The sequence below is a fragment of the Mobula birostris genome, chromosome 3, assembly GCF_030028105.1.
Source record: "Mobula birostris isolate sMobBir1 chromosome 3, sMobBir1.hap1, whole genome shotgun sequence".
NCBI classification, from domain to species: domain Eukaryota; kingdom Metazoa; phylum Chordata; class Chondrichthyes; order Myliobatiformes; family Myliobatidae; genus Mobula; species Mobula birostris.
In genome coordinates this window covers 137,906,669-137,925,209 of record NC_092372.1, presented here as the reverse complement: position 1 = coordinate 137,925,209, position 18,541 = coordinate 137,906,669, and the positions used below count along the sequence as shown (strand labels likewise).

The 18,541-nt window shown below is 40.1% G+C and overlaps 1 protein-coding gene across 3 annotated transcripts in view; it reads right to left on the bottom strand.

Annotated features, from left to right (window-relative positions):
* agmo (alkylglycerol monooxygenase) overlaps window positions 1-18,541 on the bottom strand; it is a 393,034-nt gene that overhangs the window by 175,706 nt on the left and 198,787 nt on the right. For all 3 annotated transcript variants that reach the window (XM_072253381.1, XM_072253382.1, XM_072253383.1), the window contains exons 4-5: window positions 10,662-10,765; window positions 6,324-6,419 (exon numbers count right to left, since the gene is read on the bottom strand). In XM_072253381.1, the coding sequence (XP_072109482.1) occupies window positions 6,324-6,419; window positions 10,662-10,765 (200 nt within the window). The remainder of the gene's footprint in view (window positions 1-6,323; window positions 6,420-10,661; window positions 10,766-18,541) is intronic.

Genomic DNA, 18,541 nt, shown 5'->3' with positions numbered 1-18,541 from the left:
ACATATATCACTATATACAACCCAATAGGCATCCTCAACAAATCTTTTGAATAGTATCTATAACAGGATCAATGAAAGATCAACTACAGTGTAGAAGACAACAGGCTCTGCAAATACAAATAGAAACAAACAACAATAAATAATGAGAATATAAAATAACAAGATAAAGAATCCTTAAAGTGAGATCATTGGTTGTGGGAACATCTCAATGGATGGGCAGGTAAATGTGGCTATCCCATCTGTTCAAGAGCCTGATGGTTCTGGGGTAGTAACTGTTCTTGAACCTGGTGGTGTGAGTTCTGAGGCTCTTGTACCTTCTACCTGATGGCAGTAGCATGAAAAGAGCATGGCCTGGGTGGTAAGGATCTCTGATAATGGATCCTACTTTCCTTCAACAGCGTTTCATGTGGACGTGCTCAATGGTTGGGAGGACATTACTTGTGATGTACTGGGCCGAATCCACTACCTTTTGTAGGATTTTTCAGTTCAAAGGCATTGGTATTTCCACAGTAGGCCATGATGCAGCCAGCCCGTACACTCTCCATTACACATTTATAGAATATTGTTGAAGTTTAAGACATCCTGCCAAATCCCCACAGACTCCGAATTAAGTAGAGGCACTGCCATGCTTAATTCACAATTAGTTTCAAGGAGATGATGGTATTAAATGCAAAGCTGTAATTGATAAAGAACATCCTAATGTATCCACCTTTGCTGTCCAGATGTTCCAGGATTGAGTGAAGAGCCAAAGAGGTGACATCTGCTGTGGACCAGTTGCTCCAGCAGGCAAACTGAAGTGGATCCAAGTCGCTACTCAGACAGGAGCTGATATGTTTCAGCACCAGCCTCTCAGAACCCTTCATGGATGTACGTGTTACTGCGCAATAGTCATTGAGGTAGGTCACCACGTTCTTCTTGGGCACTGGGACAATTGAAGCCTGCTTGAAGTAGTTGGATACCCCACATTGCTGAAGTGAGAGCTTAAGGATCTCAGTGAAGAAGGCAGCCAGTTGGTCAGCACAGGTCTTCCGTACTCAGCCAGGTACCCCATCCAGTCTGGATGCTTTCTGTGGATTCACCCTCTTGAAGGCAGCCTGCACGTCAGCTTCAGATATTGAGATCAAAGGATCATTGACTCATCTGGAAGTGATGTCCTGTTTTCATCCTTGTTGCTTGATTTAACCTTGTAGGAGGTTATCGCATTCAGGCCCTGCCATAACTGTCGAGCATCCCTCGTTGATTCCAGTTTGGTCCAGAGTCATCTTTTCGCCCATGAGATGGCGTTCTGGAGATCGTACACCTCTTGCAGCTTTCTTGGTCTCCAGACTTCTGATCCATGCCTCTGATCTGGCCCTCAGCAAATTCTGGGTGTCATAGTTTATCCAGGGCATCTGATTGGAGAAGGCTGAAAGATTTAGTGGGGACGCACATATTTCATCATTGTCATCATCAGGTGCCGTGCCCAGTTTGAGCTTTGACTGCCATGGCCCACACACTCCTGTTTCAGGTCAAGTGGATCAATTCATTGGAATTCATTTCTAGTTCTCTGACTGCTGTCTCCATCATCATTTGTCTTTGTCTTCCTCTTGCTTTCTTCCCTTCAATCTTTCCCATAATTACCGTGCATTCTAACTCCTCTTTCCTAATTACATGTCCAATGAAGTTACGTTGTCTTTTCATGATCTCATACATTATTTTTTCTTTTTGTGTTTGCTCTGTTCATGACATCCTTGTTACATATTCCTTTCATCCATGATATCCTTTGTGTCCTCCTCAAAAACCACATTTCTGCTGTTTCAATTCATTTCCTCATGTTACTAGATATTGTCCAACATTCTGAGCCATATAACATAACTGGATAAACATAACATTTCAATACTCTGAGGTGGATTGTCAAGCCTAGTTTGGTATTGATCAGTATACTTTTCATTCTCGTAAAGGTGTCTTTTGCCATCCCTATTCTTCCTTTGATGTCCAAGTAGCACCTGCCATCTGATGTCACCCAGCTTCCTGAGTAGCAAAAGTTCTGTACTTGTTTTATGTCTTCCCCATTTATTCTCAGCCTGCAGATAGGATTCTCCTTCTTTTTGGATATCACCATACACTCTGTCTTTTTGCAATTGATAGACAGACCCATCTTTGCACTTTCTTCAACAACTATATCAATTAAGTTTTGTAGATCTTCCTCCGTACTTGCAATTAACACAGTGTCATCTGCATATCTGAAATTATTGATGTTTTCACCCCCAACTTTGATTCCCAAGACGACTCTTATTTTTTGTAATATTGTTTCACTGTACACATTAAATAAATCAGGGGAGAAAACACACCCTTGTCTAACGCCTCTCTTGATATTCGTAAACTGACTCACTTCTCCATCTATTCTTACAGCGACAGTTTGTTTCCAGTACAGATTTCTGATTAGGCAGAGGTCTTTTGAATCTAGATCTAGAGTTTTCTGTGATATTTCAAATAACTTATTGTGCTTCACTTTATTAAATGCTTTTGTGTCGTCGATAAAACAAGCAAACAAATCTTTTTGCACTTGAATAGCTCGTTCTGATAGTATCCTTAACATCAATATTGCGTTTCTTGTACTTTGTCTTTCACAAAACCACATTGTTCTTTACCTATTTCAGCTTGTATCTTACCTTCAGCTCTTGTCATCAAAGATCGTAGAAGTATCTTGGTGATATGACCCATTAAACTTATGGTCCTATGTAATTCACATTCTATTGCTCCAGCTTTCTTAGGAAGAGTGATAAATACTGATTTTTTCATCTCTTCTGGTATTACTCCAGTCTCATAAATGTCATTGATTAAATCAGTAAGTTTTTCAATTCCATAATCTTCAAGGGCGATAATTTGTTCTATTACTAATTCATCAGGACCTGCTGTCTTTCCTTTCTTCATCTTATTTATTGTATTACAAACTAAAGATTTTAAAATACTTGGAACTTTAATGTTTTTCTTAATTCTGGTTTTTCGCCCCGATCATCTTCAAACAATTCCTGAATATACTCAGTCCAGCTGTTCATAATTTCATCTTTTTCCATGATAAGGCTAATGTCCTTTGCTTTCAAACATCCACCTGAAGAACAGAGGAGCTTTTTACCAGTGATATTCTTGATTTGTTGATGTAACCTTTTTGGATCAGTAATAGGGATTCTTTCTATTTCCTCACATTCCTGGTTTAACCATTCTTCTTTGGCTTTTTGACATAAGCTTTTAACTTTTTTATCTAAGGGCTTATATTCTATAGGATTTGCTTTCTTCTGTCTCCTTTCTTCCATTAGATTTTTGATTTCATCTGTCATCTATTTATTCTTTGTGCTTTTTTCTTTTTTAGGAACCATTGCCTTTGCTGATTCTACCAAGACATCCTTTAGAGAGTTAAATTTCATTTCTACATGATTGCTATCATCTTCAACAGATTCTATTTCTAGACTCTGAAATCTATTCCTTACTTCAATTGTAAATTTTTGTGAGTTTTCTTCTTTAATTAATTGCGAGTAGTCAAGGGATTGTTCAGGTTTTTGCTTCTTTAGTTTCTTCCGTTTTACTTTTACATGACATACTACTGGGTTATGGTCACTATTACAGTCAGCACCTGGATATGTTTTGCGTCGAGTAACTGAGTTTCTAAATCTTTGGTTTATAGTAATAAAGTCAATTTGATTTCTAGTGTCTTGAATGGTTTTTAAAGTAGATATTCATAATGACCTGATTATTCACCTTGCACCATTCTACCCATTTCTCACCACTTTCATTTCTTTCCCCTAGTCCAAATTTTCCTATGGTATTTCCATCAGCACCTTGTTCTACTTTGGCATTTAGATCTCCCATGACAATAACAATATCTTGAGATTTGCATCCATTCTTTGTTTGTTCAAGCTCTTCATAGAATTTATCTTGTATCCTCATTTGTTCCATCTGTTGTTGGTGCATATACCTGTATAATTGCTAAATCAAATGGTTGTCATCTGAATCTAACAAGGAACACTCTTTCTGATATTGCCCAATATCTTAAAACACTTTTTGCCATGTTTTCACCCATAAGAATTCCTACTCCATTAGTATTGGATATTCCACAAGAATACATTAGTGTTTTATTTCTATTCTGATATGTTCCAGCACTTATCCAACAAACTTTGCTAATTCCCATGATGTTAATCTTTAGTCTTTCCATTTCATTTATCATATTGTCCAATCTTCCTGCTTGATATAGGGTTCTTACATTCCAAGTGGCAATAATTTTCTTTTGTGTTACTTGAATTTTATGAGCAGTAGCTTGATGCCGGTCGGGGATCCCCTGCTGCCCAGAATCAACCATACCGAGCGAAGCATCTTCAGAATTGTCTTGAAGATCCTCTTGACGCTGTTGTTGTGTGATATATTTTGTGAGTTTGACCATGGTTTTCTTAGCAAATAGATTCTAGGAAACCTAGAATCTAGCAACGGTGTCCTGGGTACGACTCTAAACTGCAACCGGTGATGAGGCTCTAACTGGGGACTTTCAGAGCTCTGGGGAATGTGGAGTTACCCCTTAGTCATTCATTGCTCCCAGGGCTGCTCTGGCCTGGAACGGTAGCACCTGCAAGGGTTCCTGCTCAGGATACGAGCGAAGGCCAACGGCAGACCCAGCAGGTTCAGTAACTGAACTTATGACGGAGAAGGTGGATGAGCTAGGACCTCAAATGTCAATGGCTATAGTACAGGCGGATGAACATTTGAGAAGAGAAATGGTGATTCCTTTAGTTCGCCCAACGGTAGGCAATAGCAAAGCACTGTTGTTAGATACTAGGTTTCCTAGAATCTATTTGCTAAGAAAACCCACACATCTACAGATGTTTTAACAAAGTCCATTACATCCACGGTGTATTCATTGCGATCTCTAGATAAGTGCCTGAACACAGCTCAGTCCACTGACTCAAAGCAATCCTATAATCATTTCTTTGCCTCCCACAACCATCTCTTATTTTTTCCTAATTGAATCAAGATAATGCCAGCAATCATTGGTGACTTTCTGTGGGCTGAGAAGTGAATTCTATTCTTCTTTCTATTACTCCATCGTTCTGTCATTCTCCTTGTCTTCCCTAACAATCCTCAATGCTTCTGATATTTATACTATTTTCTACTGGATGACATCATCTGCATGAAATGCTTTCCAAATACCTTTGCTGGGACAAAGTAACTCACACAGATGGTCTTCAAAGCTCCTGTTGACAGGAATCCCAACCATCTACAATTAATGCTGTGAGGGCTGACCCTCTGAATACACACACATCTATCTCAACTTGTGATCATGTTTGATGTGCTAAGTGACGTAACCCCGTTGTCTTGCCTTTGACTAATGCAGACTAGTATCTCCTGGTCACTTCACTTTCCAAAGCAGACCCCATAGCATCCAGCCACCTGCTATGGGTTAGCAGCCTGAGCCTTTAACTTCAAACTGATTACTGCTTGCAATTTACATTAAAAACTGGAGTCCATTCCTTGTTTGCAACAAAAAGCAAAGAACATTTATTAACCATTTAGCTTAGTTAGGTTAGTGCAATGCTATTACAGCTCAGTGCATCGTAGTTTGGAGTTCAATTCTAGCATCTTCTGTAAGAAGTTTATACATCCTTTCCATGAATGTGTGGATTTCCTCTAGGAGCTTCGATTCCTCCCACATTCCAAAGACTTACTGATTAGTAGGTTAATTGGTCATTGTAAATTGCCCTGAAATTAGGTTCGGGTTAAATTAGTGGATTGCTGAGTATTGCGACTCATTGGGCCTGTAAAGCCTATTTCGTGCTATATTTCAAAATAAAATAAAATCAAAACTTTGACCCTTTTGGACAGGTCATGCCACAGGGCTAGAAAGCTGAGGTTGGCAATAAGCCTCTCAAGCCCTGGAAAATGACATCCATCACACTTCAACCCAAAATACTTTCACAAAATCAAATATTCATTAGAAATCTGATTTAATCTGAATATCCTGTTCGGTTTTTCCAGCCAATATCAAAGGATTTTCCACTTGCCCATCATCCCATGAACATCAATAGCTCTGCCCACAATCATCACTCCCACTATTCAAAGAAAAAAAGATTGTGTGTTTTGCCAATTGATTTGAAAACATTATTTGTTTGATCTTACAAAGTCAACATCGACTGTTTACAGAACAAGGCACTCATATTCAGAAGAAAATGGTAAACAATGCAAAAGCAGAAGTTTCTTTTAACAGCTACGGTTCCTGAACGACGATGCTCAAAGTTAAGAACACACAAAAATCACTGGTTTATTAAAAGGTGCTGATATTTAAAAACCATTGCAAATACCTCTGTGTGAATCCAGAACTGATATAGCAGGTTAAACTGGATATGTACAGCAAATACTGATGGAGGTATGAAGAGAGCCATTGGAAGGTTAAAGACCTGGAACCAAATAAATATTTGTTAATGAGAGTTGAAAGAACAATTTGTCCCTCACACAGATACAGCTCAAGCTGCCATAAGATCAAACCTGTCATAAGATCAAACCTGTAAACATATTTGTTTGAAAAATAAACCTGACAAATCACCCAGAGGGCATTTCGTAGTGACTCAGAATGAACCTGCGGAAGTGAGAGTAGCTGCTTGAGCACGACAAATTTTGTTGTATTGCAGTTACCATTCTAACTATGTAGTTCATGGAGAAGGAAGTCATTTAATTTAAGTAACTGTAGAATCCACTCATGCTTTGCCTCTCTCTGTTCCTTAAACCTGGGCCTCTCTCACTTCCTTGGACCTGGACCTGTGCAGTGAGTAGAGCTGCATAAGACTAGGTTCAATACTAATCTTGGGTCCAATCCATAAAATCTGCAATGAGATCCCACCAGCAGTTCCTACACCTTCTCCTCCTCATCATTTTCCATCCACGCCTCCTTGAATTTATAATCAAGTGAAGTTCCAACTATGTGCAGCTCATTCATGTCTAAGTATTTTAGACGAGATTGTTAATTTCCATTCTAACCTCAATGAGTACCCCTGATATTTTAGATTGTTCTGCTTTTAGATAGCTATAACTGCAGGCATTTTTATAAGAAAACAGATTTTTTGTGTGACTGTATGTTTACTTGCTATCTTATACACGTTATATGTAATGTGTGCGACTGTCTTTACTTTGTTTTGCACCCTGGCCCCAGAGGAACACTGTTTTGTTTGGATGTGTTCGTGGCTAGTCACATATGACCAAGTAACAGTTAAACTTGAACTTGAAGGGCATTTGATGAGCGCTGGCGAGGTTTGCAAGTGTGAGGAGCTGTTGCTATGGAAGTGTTCAGCCTCTGAGAGTAATTCAAGATACAGCATGCATTATTAGGCTTGAAAAGTAAAGCCAGTTAATGGGCAATGAGGGAAAACATATATATATTTCAAATATTTTACAATGTTGGTAAAATTAACTTATTTAATTGGGCTTTTCTTTCCAGGTCATTATTGGCTTTTCTGTCAGAAACTAACCACTAAATTGGGAGCTTTAGCTTGCTGCTTTTGGAGGGGAAAGTCCACATCCATTTTATGTATGTAAGTATTGTGTAATATGGCTGTAGTGTAAAGAATATTTAATAACTATTTCTTATGGGCTAAAGTCAATTCCATTTTTTTTAAGCAATGTGTGCCCAAAAATACGAGTAGCTGTGTCTGTCTGAAAGTGAATGAGTTATGATAGCTGCCAGGATTCATTATAAAGTTCTTTTGATGGATTATCAACACTGGATATTGAAAAAATACACTCCCTTCCTGTTGGCGAACATCTGAGAATGGGAGGTAGAATGACTACATCCACATAATTTTTGAGTGGATGCGCTTTGGGAAAGCCTGCAATTGCAGTAAGTATTAATATCTGGTCTTCCTAAGCTAATGGAGAAATAGAGTAGGTCTAATCTAGTTGAGTATAAATCATGACTGACCATGTGAACGCAACAATGAGCAGTAAACTGCGCTACGTAGCGCGTATCAGCAACCTGTTGCAAACATAATTGAAATTGTGATTTTTGAATCCAAGGTGGATCCAATCATTTGTGATCGTCTCCCAAAAGTCCATGACCTGCAGTGCTATTGGACATGAACTGAGAAATAGGGTTCAATCAATAAAGAATTTTGGCTTCGAAGCCCTCTATCTGTCCCTTAGGTTTATACAGTTCCATGAGTCAAGAACGGTAATGGTAAAGATGCTTTTCACTTGCACATGAGAGCATTGCATGTATGTACTGGAGGTTTTTATAGGGGCTACAGATGGACTATGGATTCCCTGTGGAAGCATAACCCATACAGACGCTGCTCTTTCAAGAAACATAGGTAAGATCATAGATCATCGTGAAAACTGAACGGATGAGATATTGTGTGGGAGGCACAATAACTTCCTGTGACATGATTCTGATTGGAACCTGCAGTGTTCTGGAAGTCATGTGTTGCACATCTCATTCATGAAGAGTTGGATCATGAGAACTTGCCACAAGTCAGCTGTGGTTGCAACAAAATGACTGAAAATGAAAAGAGCGCTCTGTTTTCAATGTAAGCAGTGTAGAGAGGAAGTTGTGAGTGTGTGGAGTGTTGTGTAATACAGTGACTTTGAACTTGGTTGGAATAATTGCTTATTAATTAGTGTATTTCTGAGCCTTCAACACTAGGAAGACCTGCTTCATCTTTGGGGGAACAGTGGTTTACGTTGTTTTAGATCCACATTGTTGAAACCATCACTGAAGGTTAAATTTGAATGTTGTGGCTTTAATAAGTTTTAAGCTTATGACAGAGCAATTTTCTAATTTTAACCCCTAAGGTCAGCATTTCATCATTGCATGCCATGTTAAACAGAGCCAGATTTAAATTCCTCTCTCTCTACCACTGTCAGAGTAATACACTCAACACCACCCTCCCAAATCACCATTATGACAACTTTTTCCATTCACACTGCATGCTATTTTTAGCATGGCAATAATAAATGCTAACTTCAATCGAAGAACATTTTTAATTCCCTAATTTTAGCAAGTATAGTTATTTAAACATAAACTGCAAACACTGCTTTATAAACATGTCTACTGAAGTAAATGAACTGAAAAACATGATTGCCATTGTTAGTGACCGCCTGTTATGCCGCTGGGCTTTAGGGCAGCAATGAAGGTCCTCCACCTCTGTCTGTCCTTGGCCATATAGCTTCACACACAGATTCTGAAGGGTTCTTCATTGCTGTTTCCGTAACAACTTTTGTTGATCTGTCAGGGTTGTCAGTCCTGAGCAAAAACCCTGAGCCTGGAGGATTAGTGGACCATTCTTAGTCAGGTCTCTACACTTTGACCTGTTTGGCTTGAGTGACCCTACGAAGAGCCAAAACATAAAGTCCTGACTCCAGCCAGCATTGCTCTCCCGGGCCATTGAATCACACAAACTTCCAAACCCTATAACAAGGTTGTGGTACTCTGGGAGGTTACTGCAATTAGCTTATACTAAACTATGCAAACTCACTTCATGAAAAATGCTTTACTGTCATTGGGTTTGAATTCAACCTTATTTGCATGAAATTTCGATGAGATTTTAGAGAGTAAGTGACAGCATGAAATTGTACTTGTTTTCTCTTTTCCCTTTTGAAATATAAAGATATAATTTTACTTAAGTAGTGTAATAAACAATAAAAGATTAATTGTTTTGAAAATAGGGATGACTCAAGGACAAACTGTCAGCAATCATTATAAGAACTCCACAAAGCAATTCTTAATACGTGCTCCTTGAAGTTTAAGCTTTCCATCAGGGAGGTAATTTGATAAAATTGGTCCAGAATATATTATAGAAAAGTACTTTAAGTCGTGATGGTTCAAAAGTAAAATTAATGCTCATATTATTTCCATCTCCAAATATAATATTTTAGAATCATTTTTGTTTCAATGAACAGAAAACGAAGAGAGCTAATTGTGCTGGTAATTTATTGCCCTGTAACAGAAAATGGAGCCACAGTGGGACCACTAATAAAGCCATTGTCTCACAGCACTAGAAGCATGAGTTTCCTTCAGATGCACCAGTTTGCTCCCACATCTCACAGATAAGTGGTTTGGTAGATTAATTAGCCAGAAAAAAAAATCATCCCTCGTGTGTAGAGAAGTGGTGGAATCTAAGGGTTCCAAGATTCTAAGAGTTAATGAGAATGTGAGGAGAATAAAAAAAAAGAATTAATGTCATTAATTGATGGTTTGTATGGACCCTGTGCGCAGAAAGGCCTGTTTCTGTGTTGTATCTCACTATTGCACAATGGGCACTTCAACAATAAAGTATAACTGAAGTTTCATTTCTCAATGATGCAAATTACCACTTTTACATTAAGTACTTACACCATGAATTACAAAATACACTTCAGTCCATCACTGCAGATTTTGTAACAACACAAAATATAGACAAACAGAAGATCCACTAAGTAGGATCAGTCAGCATTATAAGATTATACTCAGCGGTACAAGTATACAAGCCGCTACAATTCAAAACCCACTGCCTCTAAAAAAACCTTTGTGAGACAACATCCCAGAAAATCTGAGAAGCTGCATCAAAGGATTAACAAATTCTTGGCACATTTCAAGTGAGCAAGCAGACAACTTGTTTGAATGGTTAACAATGACAGCAGACTACCAATGTGAAACTTCAGAGCTGACATACCCAGGAAAAGTATTTCTGTAATAGAGACTGTCGAAGGGCTGTAGACAGATTGTAGTCTTCAGAGCTGTGATGTACTTGGTGTGCTGCCCACATGACATTCACTTCTACAATCAGAAAGAAATGAACAAATTTCAGAAGTGTATTGTGCACGTACAAACATTGTTCATATATAATCTAGTTAAAGAGAAATTGCCTCCATTTTAAGCAAGAAATTCTTATTGGACTGTGTTGCAGTTCACTTTCTGGTTTTCTCTTACCACTTCCTATGAAAGTAAAAAAGTTAGTTTTACTCTAGAATTTCACAAAAAGAAATACAGTACAGAATTCCAAGACACCATTAAGAAAACAGCATCACAATTGCCTTTCACTATTGTTTAGCTTTATCCAAATGTAAGCTGCAGATGGACTGGGGAATTTAAAGTCTCCTCAAGTGAGCTTCATTCTTAGATTATAAAATAAAAATCAAAAATGCTGGAAATACTCAGCAGGTCAGGTTGCATCTGACAGAAAAGAAACATATCAGGACACGACCCCTCTCTCAGAACAAGGAAGGAGATATAAGAAGCTTATTAAACTGTGGGGAGGATAGGAGGTGGGAGGATGTCTCTGATAAAGAAAAAAACTGGGATGTTCTCACTTCCTTGTCAGTCCAGAAGAAGGGTGTCCGTCTGATACACCAACAGTCTACTCCTTTCCACAGATGCTGTCTGACCTGCTGAGTTCCTCCAGCTTCTTGTGTATGTTGAATTGGGATATTTACAGTTTACCATGGCAACCTACTGTGAACAAGGTTCATGATTAAAGTTCAAAGTACAAAGTACATATATTATCACATACAATCATTTTCTTGCAAGCATGCACTGTAAATACAAGAAACAGAATAGAATCAATGATATCTGGTTCATCTAGCCACTCAGTGATTGAGAACAATTTGACAAAAGAAAGCAAAAATTGTGAAATGCAGAGCAGGAAGGCTTGCCCAACAGATCAGGCAGGGCATGTCTTCTGCTCCCAGAGAAGTGAAAAAAAGAGGGAAAATAACAAATAAGCCGAACCTATACCATAGATACTAAACTGAGACAGTGAAATCAAGTGTACCATACCCGAAACTGTAGAATTCAATATTGAATCCAGGAGGCTTCAATATACCAAGACATGCCCTTTTGTCAAAGTTCTTCCGTCCATGTTCTTACTCTCTAACTGCTGCATTCACTCATTGACTGGATAACTTTGTTGACAACTTATTACCCAGTGAGAGATATAAACTGCTCCCCCCACTCACCTTTTTCCACAACTTAACAAGCTTCGTTTCTCTCCAGTTTTAACAAAAGGTCTTCAGGTTAACTCTGCTTCTCCTTCCACAGGTGCAGCCTGACCTGCATAATATTTCCAGTCCTTTCTGTTGCATGTTAGATTTCCAGTACTTGTAGTTTAAAAAGAATCATTCTGGAATTATTCTCTTCTTTTAAATTGTTGCGTATTCAAAACAAAAGTTCTATCTTTTAAGCTGCATTCAGTGTTTCTTACACACATGTTGAAAATTAACATAATGTATATTCTAATGATTTTCTTTCCTTCACTAACTGCAACTTCACTACAATGCAGAACAGTGTATCACTGGGCAGGCTATTCAGTCCATGATGTTTTGCTGATCTTGATGCCAATTTTTATAAAATATCCTCTTATGTAACATTCATACCCTTCCATTCCCTACATCTTTCATTGGTCTATCTGAAACTCTCTTAAACTCCACCAAACTGTCTGCTTCCACTAGTACTCCATTAACTCATTCCATGCACTTAACACTCTCTACATATTTATAACTGATCTGTATCCTGCAGTATTGTTTTGATAATCCTTTACACTGTCCACCAAGTCATCCAAGTCATTCCTATTTATCACATTGGATCCAGCACATATCCTTGAAGAATACCACTACTCACAGACTTCCAACCTGAGTAACAATCTTCTTCACCTACTCTCTGCCTGCTATGGGTACGTCAGTTATGAATCCAGACTTGCAGTTCATCCTGGATCTTCTGAATCAACCTACCAGGAAGGAACTTATCAAATGCTTTACTAAAGTCTATGTAAACAATGTCAACAGCCTTGCTCTCATCAAGCATCTTTGTCATCTCCTCAAAAGCTCAATCAAGTTTGTATGGCATGATCTATCTTGTACCAGGTCGTGCTGATTGCCCTCAAAGCAGGCCATGCCTTACCAAATGTGCATAAATCATATCCCTCACTATCTCCTCCAATAGATTCCCTGTCACTCATGTAAGGCTCACCTGGATTATCCTATTTACCACCTCGAAAAAAGGGATACTTGCTGTTCTCTGGTCCTCTGTGGCCTTGCCTGTTGCCAGTAAGGACACAAAGATAGGTTTCAAAGCTATAGAACTTCCTCACTTGCATCCTTCAAAATTCTGGGATATACTGTATGTCATAAAACTCTGGGGACTTATCCAGCTTATTGTTTTCCAAAAGATACAGCACTATCTCCTCCTTAATCTTAATATGTCCCAGCACATCTGCATGCCCCACTCAATTTTCCCTAGCCTCCAAATATTTCTCCTCAATGAATAACCATGTTGAATGCCAGGTTGTTGCTGTGGCACCATTCCACTAGTTGGCATATCTCACTCATGTATACCCTCTCGTCACCACCTGAGATCCTACCAAGAACGGTTGTATCGAAGGTAATTGAGTTATGTCTAGCCACACAATCATGTGTACATAGAGAGTAGAGCAGTAGGCTAAGAACACACACTTGAGCTGCGCCAGTGTTGATCGTCAGCGAGGAGGATATGTTATCACCAATCCGCACAGACTGTGGTCTTTCGGTTAGGAAGTTGTGGATTCAATTGCGGAGGGAGGTACAGAGGCCCAGGTTCTGCAACTTCTCAGTCAGGATTGTGGGAATGATGGTATTGAATGCTGAGCTATAGTCGATGAACAGCATCCTGACGTAGGTGTTTGTGTTGTCCAGGTGGTCTAAAGCCATGTGGAGAGCCATTGAGATTGCATCTGCCATTGACCTATTGTGGCGACAGGCAAATTGCAATGGGTCCAGGTCCCTGCTGAGGCAGGAGTTCAGCCTAGCCATGACCAACCTCTCAAAGAATTTCATCACTGTCGATGTGAGTGCTACCAGGCGATAGTCATTAAGGCAGCTCACATTACTCTTCTTAGGCATTGGTATAATTGTTTTCGGGTACAATTGTGCACTGCAACCCACGTTCCAAATAATAAGGTGGAGTTGACTAGATTTTCTACTCTTCAAGATGGCCTATGTTTAACATTTGTATAATACAAATATAACCTGCCTGTGATGTGTAACTATAACATTTATAACCTTACATCCAAAAGTACTTCTGGGGGAAATATATATTTTATATGATGCACATCCCTAAACTCATGGTCCTTTCAGAGCTGTTGGCTTACTTCTGTTACTTTTCTAGATTGGCACAAACAGTAGTTAAATCAACTAAAAGAAGGCAGTGTCAGGAAAAGTAGAGGGGGCTTCATCCAAAGGCAGAGCAGCGGCGGGTGTTAGCTGGGTGAAGACTGGGAAGTTCCTGCCTGCGCAGGCCAGTCCCGGACCCCGTCTCCCATGGGCCGCACCCAACAGCCCAGGATGATCTGGATGGGTCTGGTGAAACTTCTCAATGAATGATGGATCCTAGGTGAAACTAGGTGGCAACCAAGACCACTACCACTCTTTCGGGTCATCCCCCTCCAAGTCGACCCCATCCACAACAACGTGAATCCATCAATCGGAGAACCACGTAAACTGCACCAACTTTCACCACCCTTGGTTCTGGAGGCGCAGGCTCCGGTGAGCTGATTGGCCTGTGGAAAACCGGCTTAAGGCAGGTCACGGGGAAGGGGGATGAGACCCTGAGAGAGGGTGGCACCTGGAGGCAGCAAGTGACTGGACTGATGCAATGATCATCTTGAAGGGGTGTGACTTTGTGCACAGGGGAAGACCTCAGGAGGACTGCCAGACGTACTGCCCAGTCCGGAAAAGTCTGGCTGGGTGCTGCGGGCAGTAGGGCTGGGAGCAGTAGGTGTAATTGGCAGCCAGGATGACCCTCCGTGCCCTCTTCCAAATATATGGCAGCAAAGAACCAGGGTCCTGGAGGATGGGACATGCACCGTTGGCTTATCCAAGGGAAACGACATGGGTTGGTAGCCATGAAGCACTTCAAAGGGTGACATACAAGGTGTGTAGAATGTGGGACAGCTCAGCGCAGGCCAAATACTTCTTCCATGTGGAAGGGTTAGAGCTGGTGAAGCATTGGAGAAACTCATCCACTTGGTGGCCGGGTCTTTCTGACTGAAGTGGCCCAGTAGATTGCCTCAGAGCACATGGCCACTGGCAGGTCATGGCTGTCAGGTGTGTCAGCTGGAGCAGGGCCTGGTGGATCTGGTTCTCAAGATCCCAGATGATCAGGGTGAAGATCTGGGGCAATGGGATGATGGGCTGAGGGTTGGTCTCCATTTCTGCTGGGTTAAAATTTCATGACAGAGTGCCTTAGTGCTCTTGGAACTGGGTCCGTCGGAGATGGTGAATTAGAATTTCTCAAAGACGAGAGCCTGTCACGGCAGGTCTGTTGTATGGATAAGAAGTTCTGGTAGTCAGTCCAAATCTGGAAGGGCTCAGTGTTTCCATCAGGCAATGTCTCCATTCCACCAAGGCCCATTTAATGGCAAGTAGCTCCCTGTCTCCTACGCCATAACGGTGTGGTGCAGAGTTGAATTTATGTGAAAAAGCAGCACAAGGGTATGCCTTCCCAACCGGTCCTTGCTGGGAGACGATGGCCCCGGCTGGAGAAGGCGTGACTGGACTGGGAGACAATGGTCCCAGCCCCTACATCAGATGTGGTCCTCATCTATCACAAAAGGTCTGGAGGGGTTTGGATGGTGGAGAATGCTAGCAGTGGTGAAGTGTCTCTTGAGCTCCTCGAAGCATGGTCCATGGGAAGCGACCAGGTTATCCGTGAAGTAGGTGACATGGTCAGAAAGGTGAGAGGAGTGGTAATTTGCTGTGGTTTATGATGAAATGTAGTTTATGAAGAAGCACTGTAGCTGCTTGAGGGAGTGTGTTCAGGGCCATCCAATGACTGCCCGCACGTTCTCTGGGCCCATGGTTATGCCTTGGGATGAAAGGACATAAACAAGGAAAGAAGTGACTGGGGTATGGAACTGGCATTGCTCTAACTTGCAACACAGTTGGCTTTCGAGGAGACACAGAAGGACTAAATGGATGCGACATTCATGGTCTTGGGGGTCCTTGGAGAAGACGAGGATGTTGTCAAGGCAGAGGAACACATACTTGTGTAGCATGTCTCAGAGGATCTCTTTATTGAAGGCTTGGAAAATGGCTGGACTGCTGGAAAGTCCAAAAGACATCACTAAGTATTTGTAGTGGGCAGTGGGTATTATGAACACCATCTCCCAAACATTCCCCGGTGAATGTGGATTAGGTTGTACGCATCCTGTAGATGCAGGTTGGTGAAGAATGGGTCCAACGGAATGCGCTCTCTATCAAGGGGAGAAGATAGTGGTTCTTAATGGTGATTTTATTGAATCCATGGTGGTTGATGCATGGACAGATATACCCATCTTTATTTTTTACGAAAAAAGAATACTGCACTGGCTCAGCAGTCAGATGCTCAACTGAAGCTAAACTGTAGCAGTTCAGCAACATAGTCACTCATGGCTTGGGCTTCAAGAGGGAAGAGGGAGAACAGACAACCCTTGGGAGGGGTGGTGCCCGGGGGGGAGGTCGACCGCGCAGTTGTGTGAGGCAGCAGGGTGCTGACAGGCAGTTCTGCCAAACTGCTGAACAATAACAGAATTAAAACATTTTCCTTTTGAAAAAAAATGTTGCGGTATATTGAAACAATCATGAAATATCGTTTTCAAACTCAGCACAATTTGGATGGATGATGTGCTGAATGTTGTCACAATTCAGAAATTTTAAGCACATCAACCTCTTTTCACTATTTTTTTTTGTCCAAATATGATGAAGAAAGCAATATTTTCATATGAGTAAATTCTCTTATCTCTTTTTAATGCACTGCAAACAAAACATACCGAGTCTTCTGCCAAATCTCACCTCATGAGAGCAGCAAGCATCATCAACTTTTATTAGCTTCTTATAGCCACAAGTTCTTTACAAGTTTCCAGGAGGGGGGGTCACAAGAATTATGAGTATAATTATATTTAAAATAGACACGCTATTTCACTTCACTTCAAACCATAAACTCCAAATAAAATGCAAATTATGTTGTTAATAGCATGTTATAAATATTGTTTGCACTGAATAATGCATAATTTTGACATCATGGCATTATAACACAAATATTTAAGGATATTTCCATTCTTTTAATGGTACCTTATTGTATTATGGTAATTAAAACTGAAGGGAAATGAAGACTACAAGTGCCTAAGGTGTCCTATTTAATAGCCTGTGGTGATATATGCTACTTCCAACACAGAAAATATCCAGAGGGATGGGTTCATTAAAATATCAAGTATCAGTATGTTCAGTAAGATAAAACATAATGCAAATGTATAATTATATACAACCTAGTCATATGTAAACAATTAAGGGCTTAAAAATAAAGTGAAATAATAGAATAAAAGAGGAATTTACTTTCCCCTTTGCCTTCTAACCCAAAACCTCATTGAAATCAATGCACTCTTCGTACAATTTGTCCCAGGTTCTTAGAACCAAACATTGCTGGGTTCTGCATTGTTCTGCAAGTGCTAAAGGAGGAGGGGACAGACAGAAGTTTATGTTCAACAATTTGAATTTTTAAGTCCCAGATTTCCATGCATGAGAATGCAGGTGCTGAAGACCTGGATTTCCTGCCCCTTAAACTAGCACAGTGTCAATGGTGCCATTTGGAACATTCAACTTTCACTACTTTGATCTAGCCCGATCAGAATATATGACAAAAGCTTGGGCAAAGGTTTTAAAAGCTTATTGCAATGGAGCACTTGAGAAGTTCAAGAGTGAATTAACGTTTGTGTGCACTAATTCTTTTGTATTTCTTTGTTCTGAGATTCCCTGCAAGAAAATGATTTTCAACATAGTATATTGTGACATATATGTACTTTGATAATAAGCTTACTTTGAACTTTGATTGTGAATGCAATGTTTACATAACAAATACACTGTATCCAGCAGCCTAGGAGAGCGAAACAAACTGCAAACTGGATGCTGAATCTAAGGGTACAGTGTAAGACAAAAGCAGCCTGGTAATTTACAAGCAAATACCAGCAGATACTTGGTCAAAACGAAGCATGGAGGCTAACACTTTTATTTGTAAGATATCAGGAAATCATCTAGATTGCTTTTGCCTGCCACCTAGTGATAGATTTTTCACTGGAAAAAGCTTGGGTGAGAATATCACGATTATTCTCTATATTAGAATGAGTTTTTGGAAAAGAGGAAGACCAAAGAAAAGTTCTAAAATCTGAAATAAATATAGGGGACTCTTAAAATGTGTTAGTATTTTCGGAGATTCACTAAAAGCATCTGGATGAAAACCTGCCCATTTTCAAGCAACTCACATCAACACTGTAACACAACTGTAATGTTGTACTAAACTAGTCAGGAAATATTTTGAGATTTAAACCCGTACAATATTAAAGCAATTAAATAAAAGGCCCAGATTGCAAGTGGAAGAAGAATTTCAATGAGTAAAAGGAGCCAGTCTAAACAGTCCGCTCTCCCAAATAACGACTGGCAAATCAATTAGCGTTTACCAAGGGAAGAGTTCCTTTGTGTGCTGTGTAACGGAGCCATAAAACTGTTTACAAAGAACATTTTGTGATTTACAACTAACAGTGCCCAAAGGAAA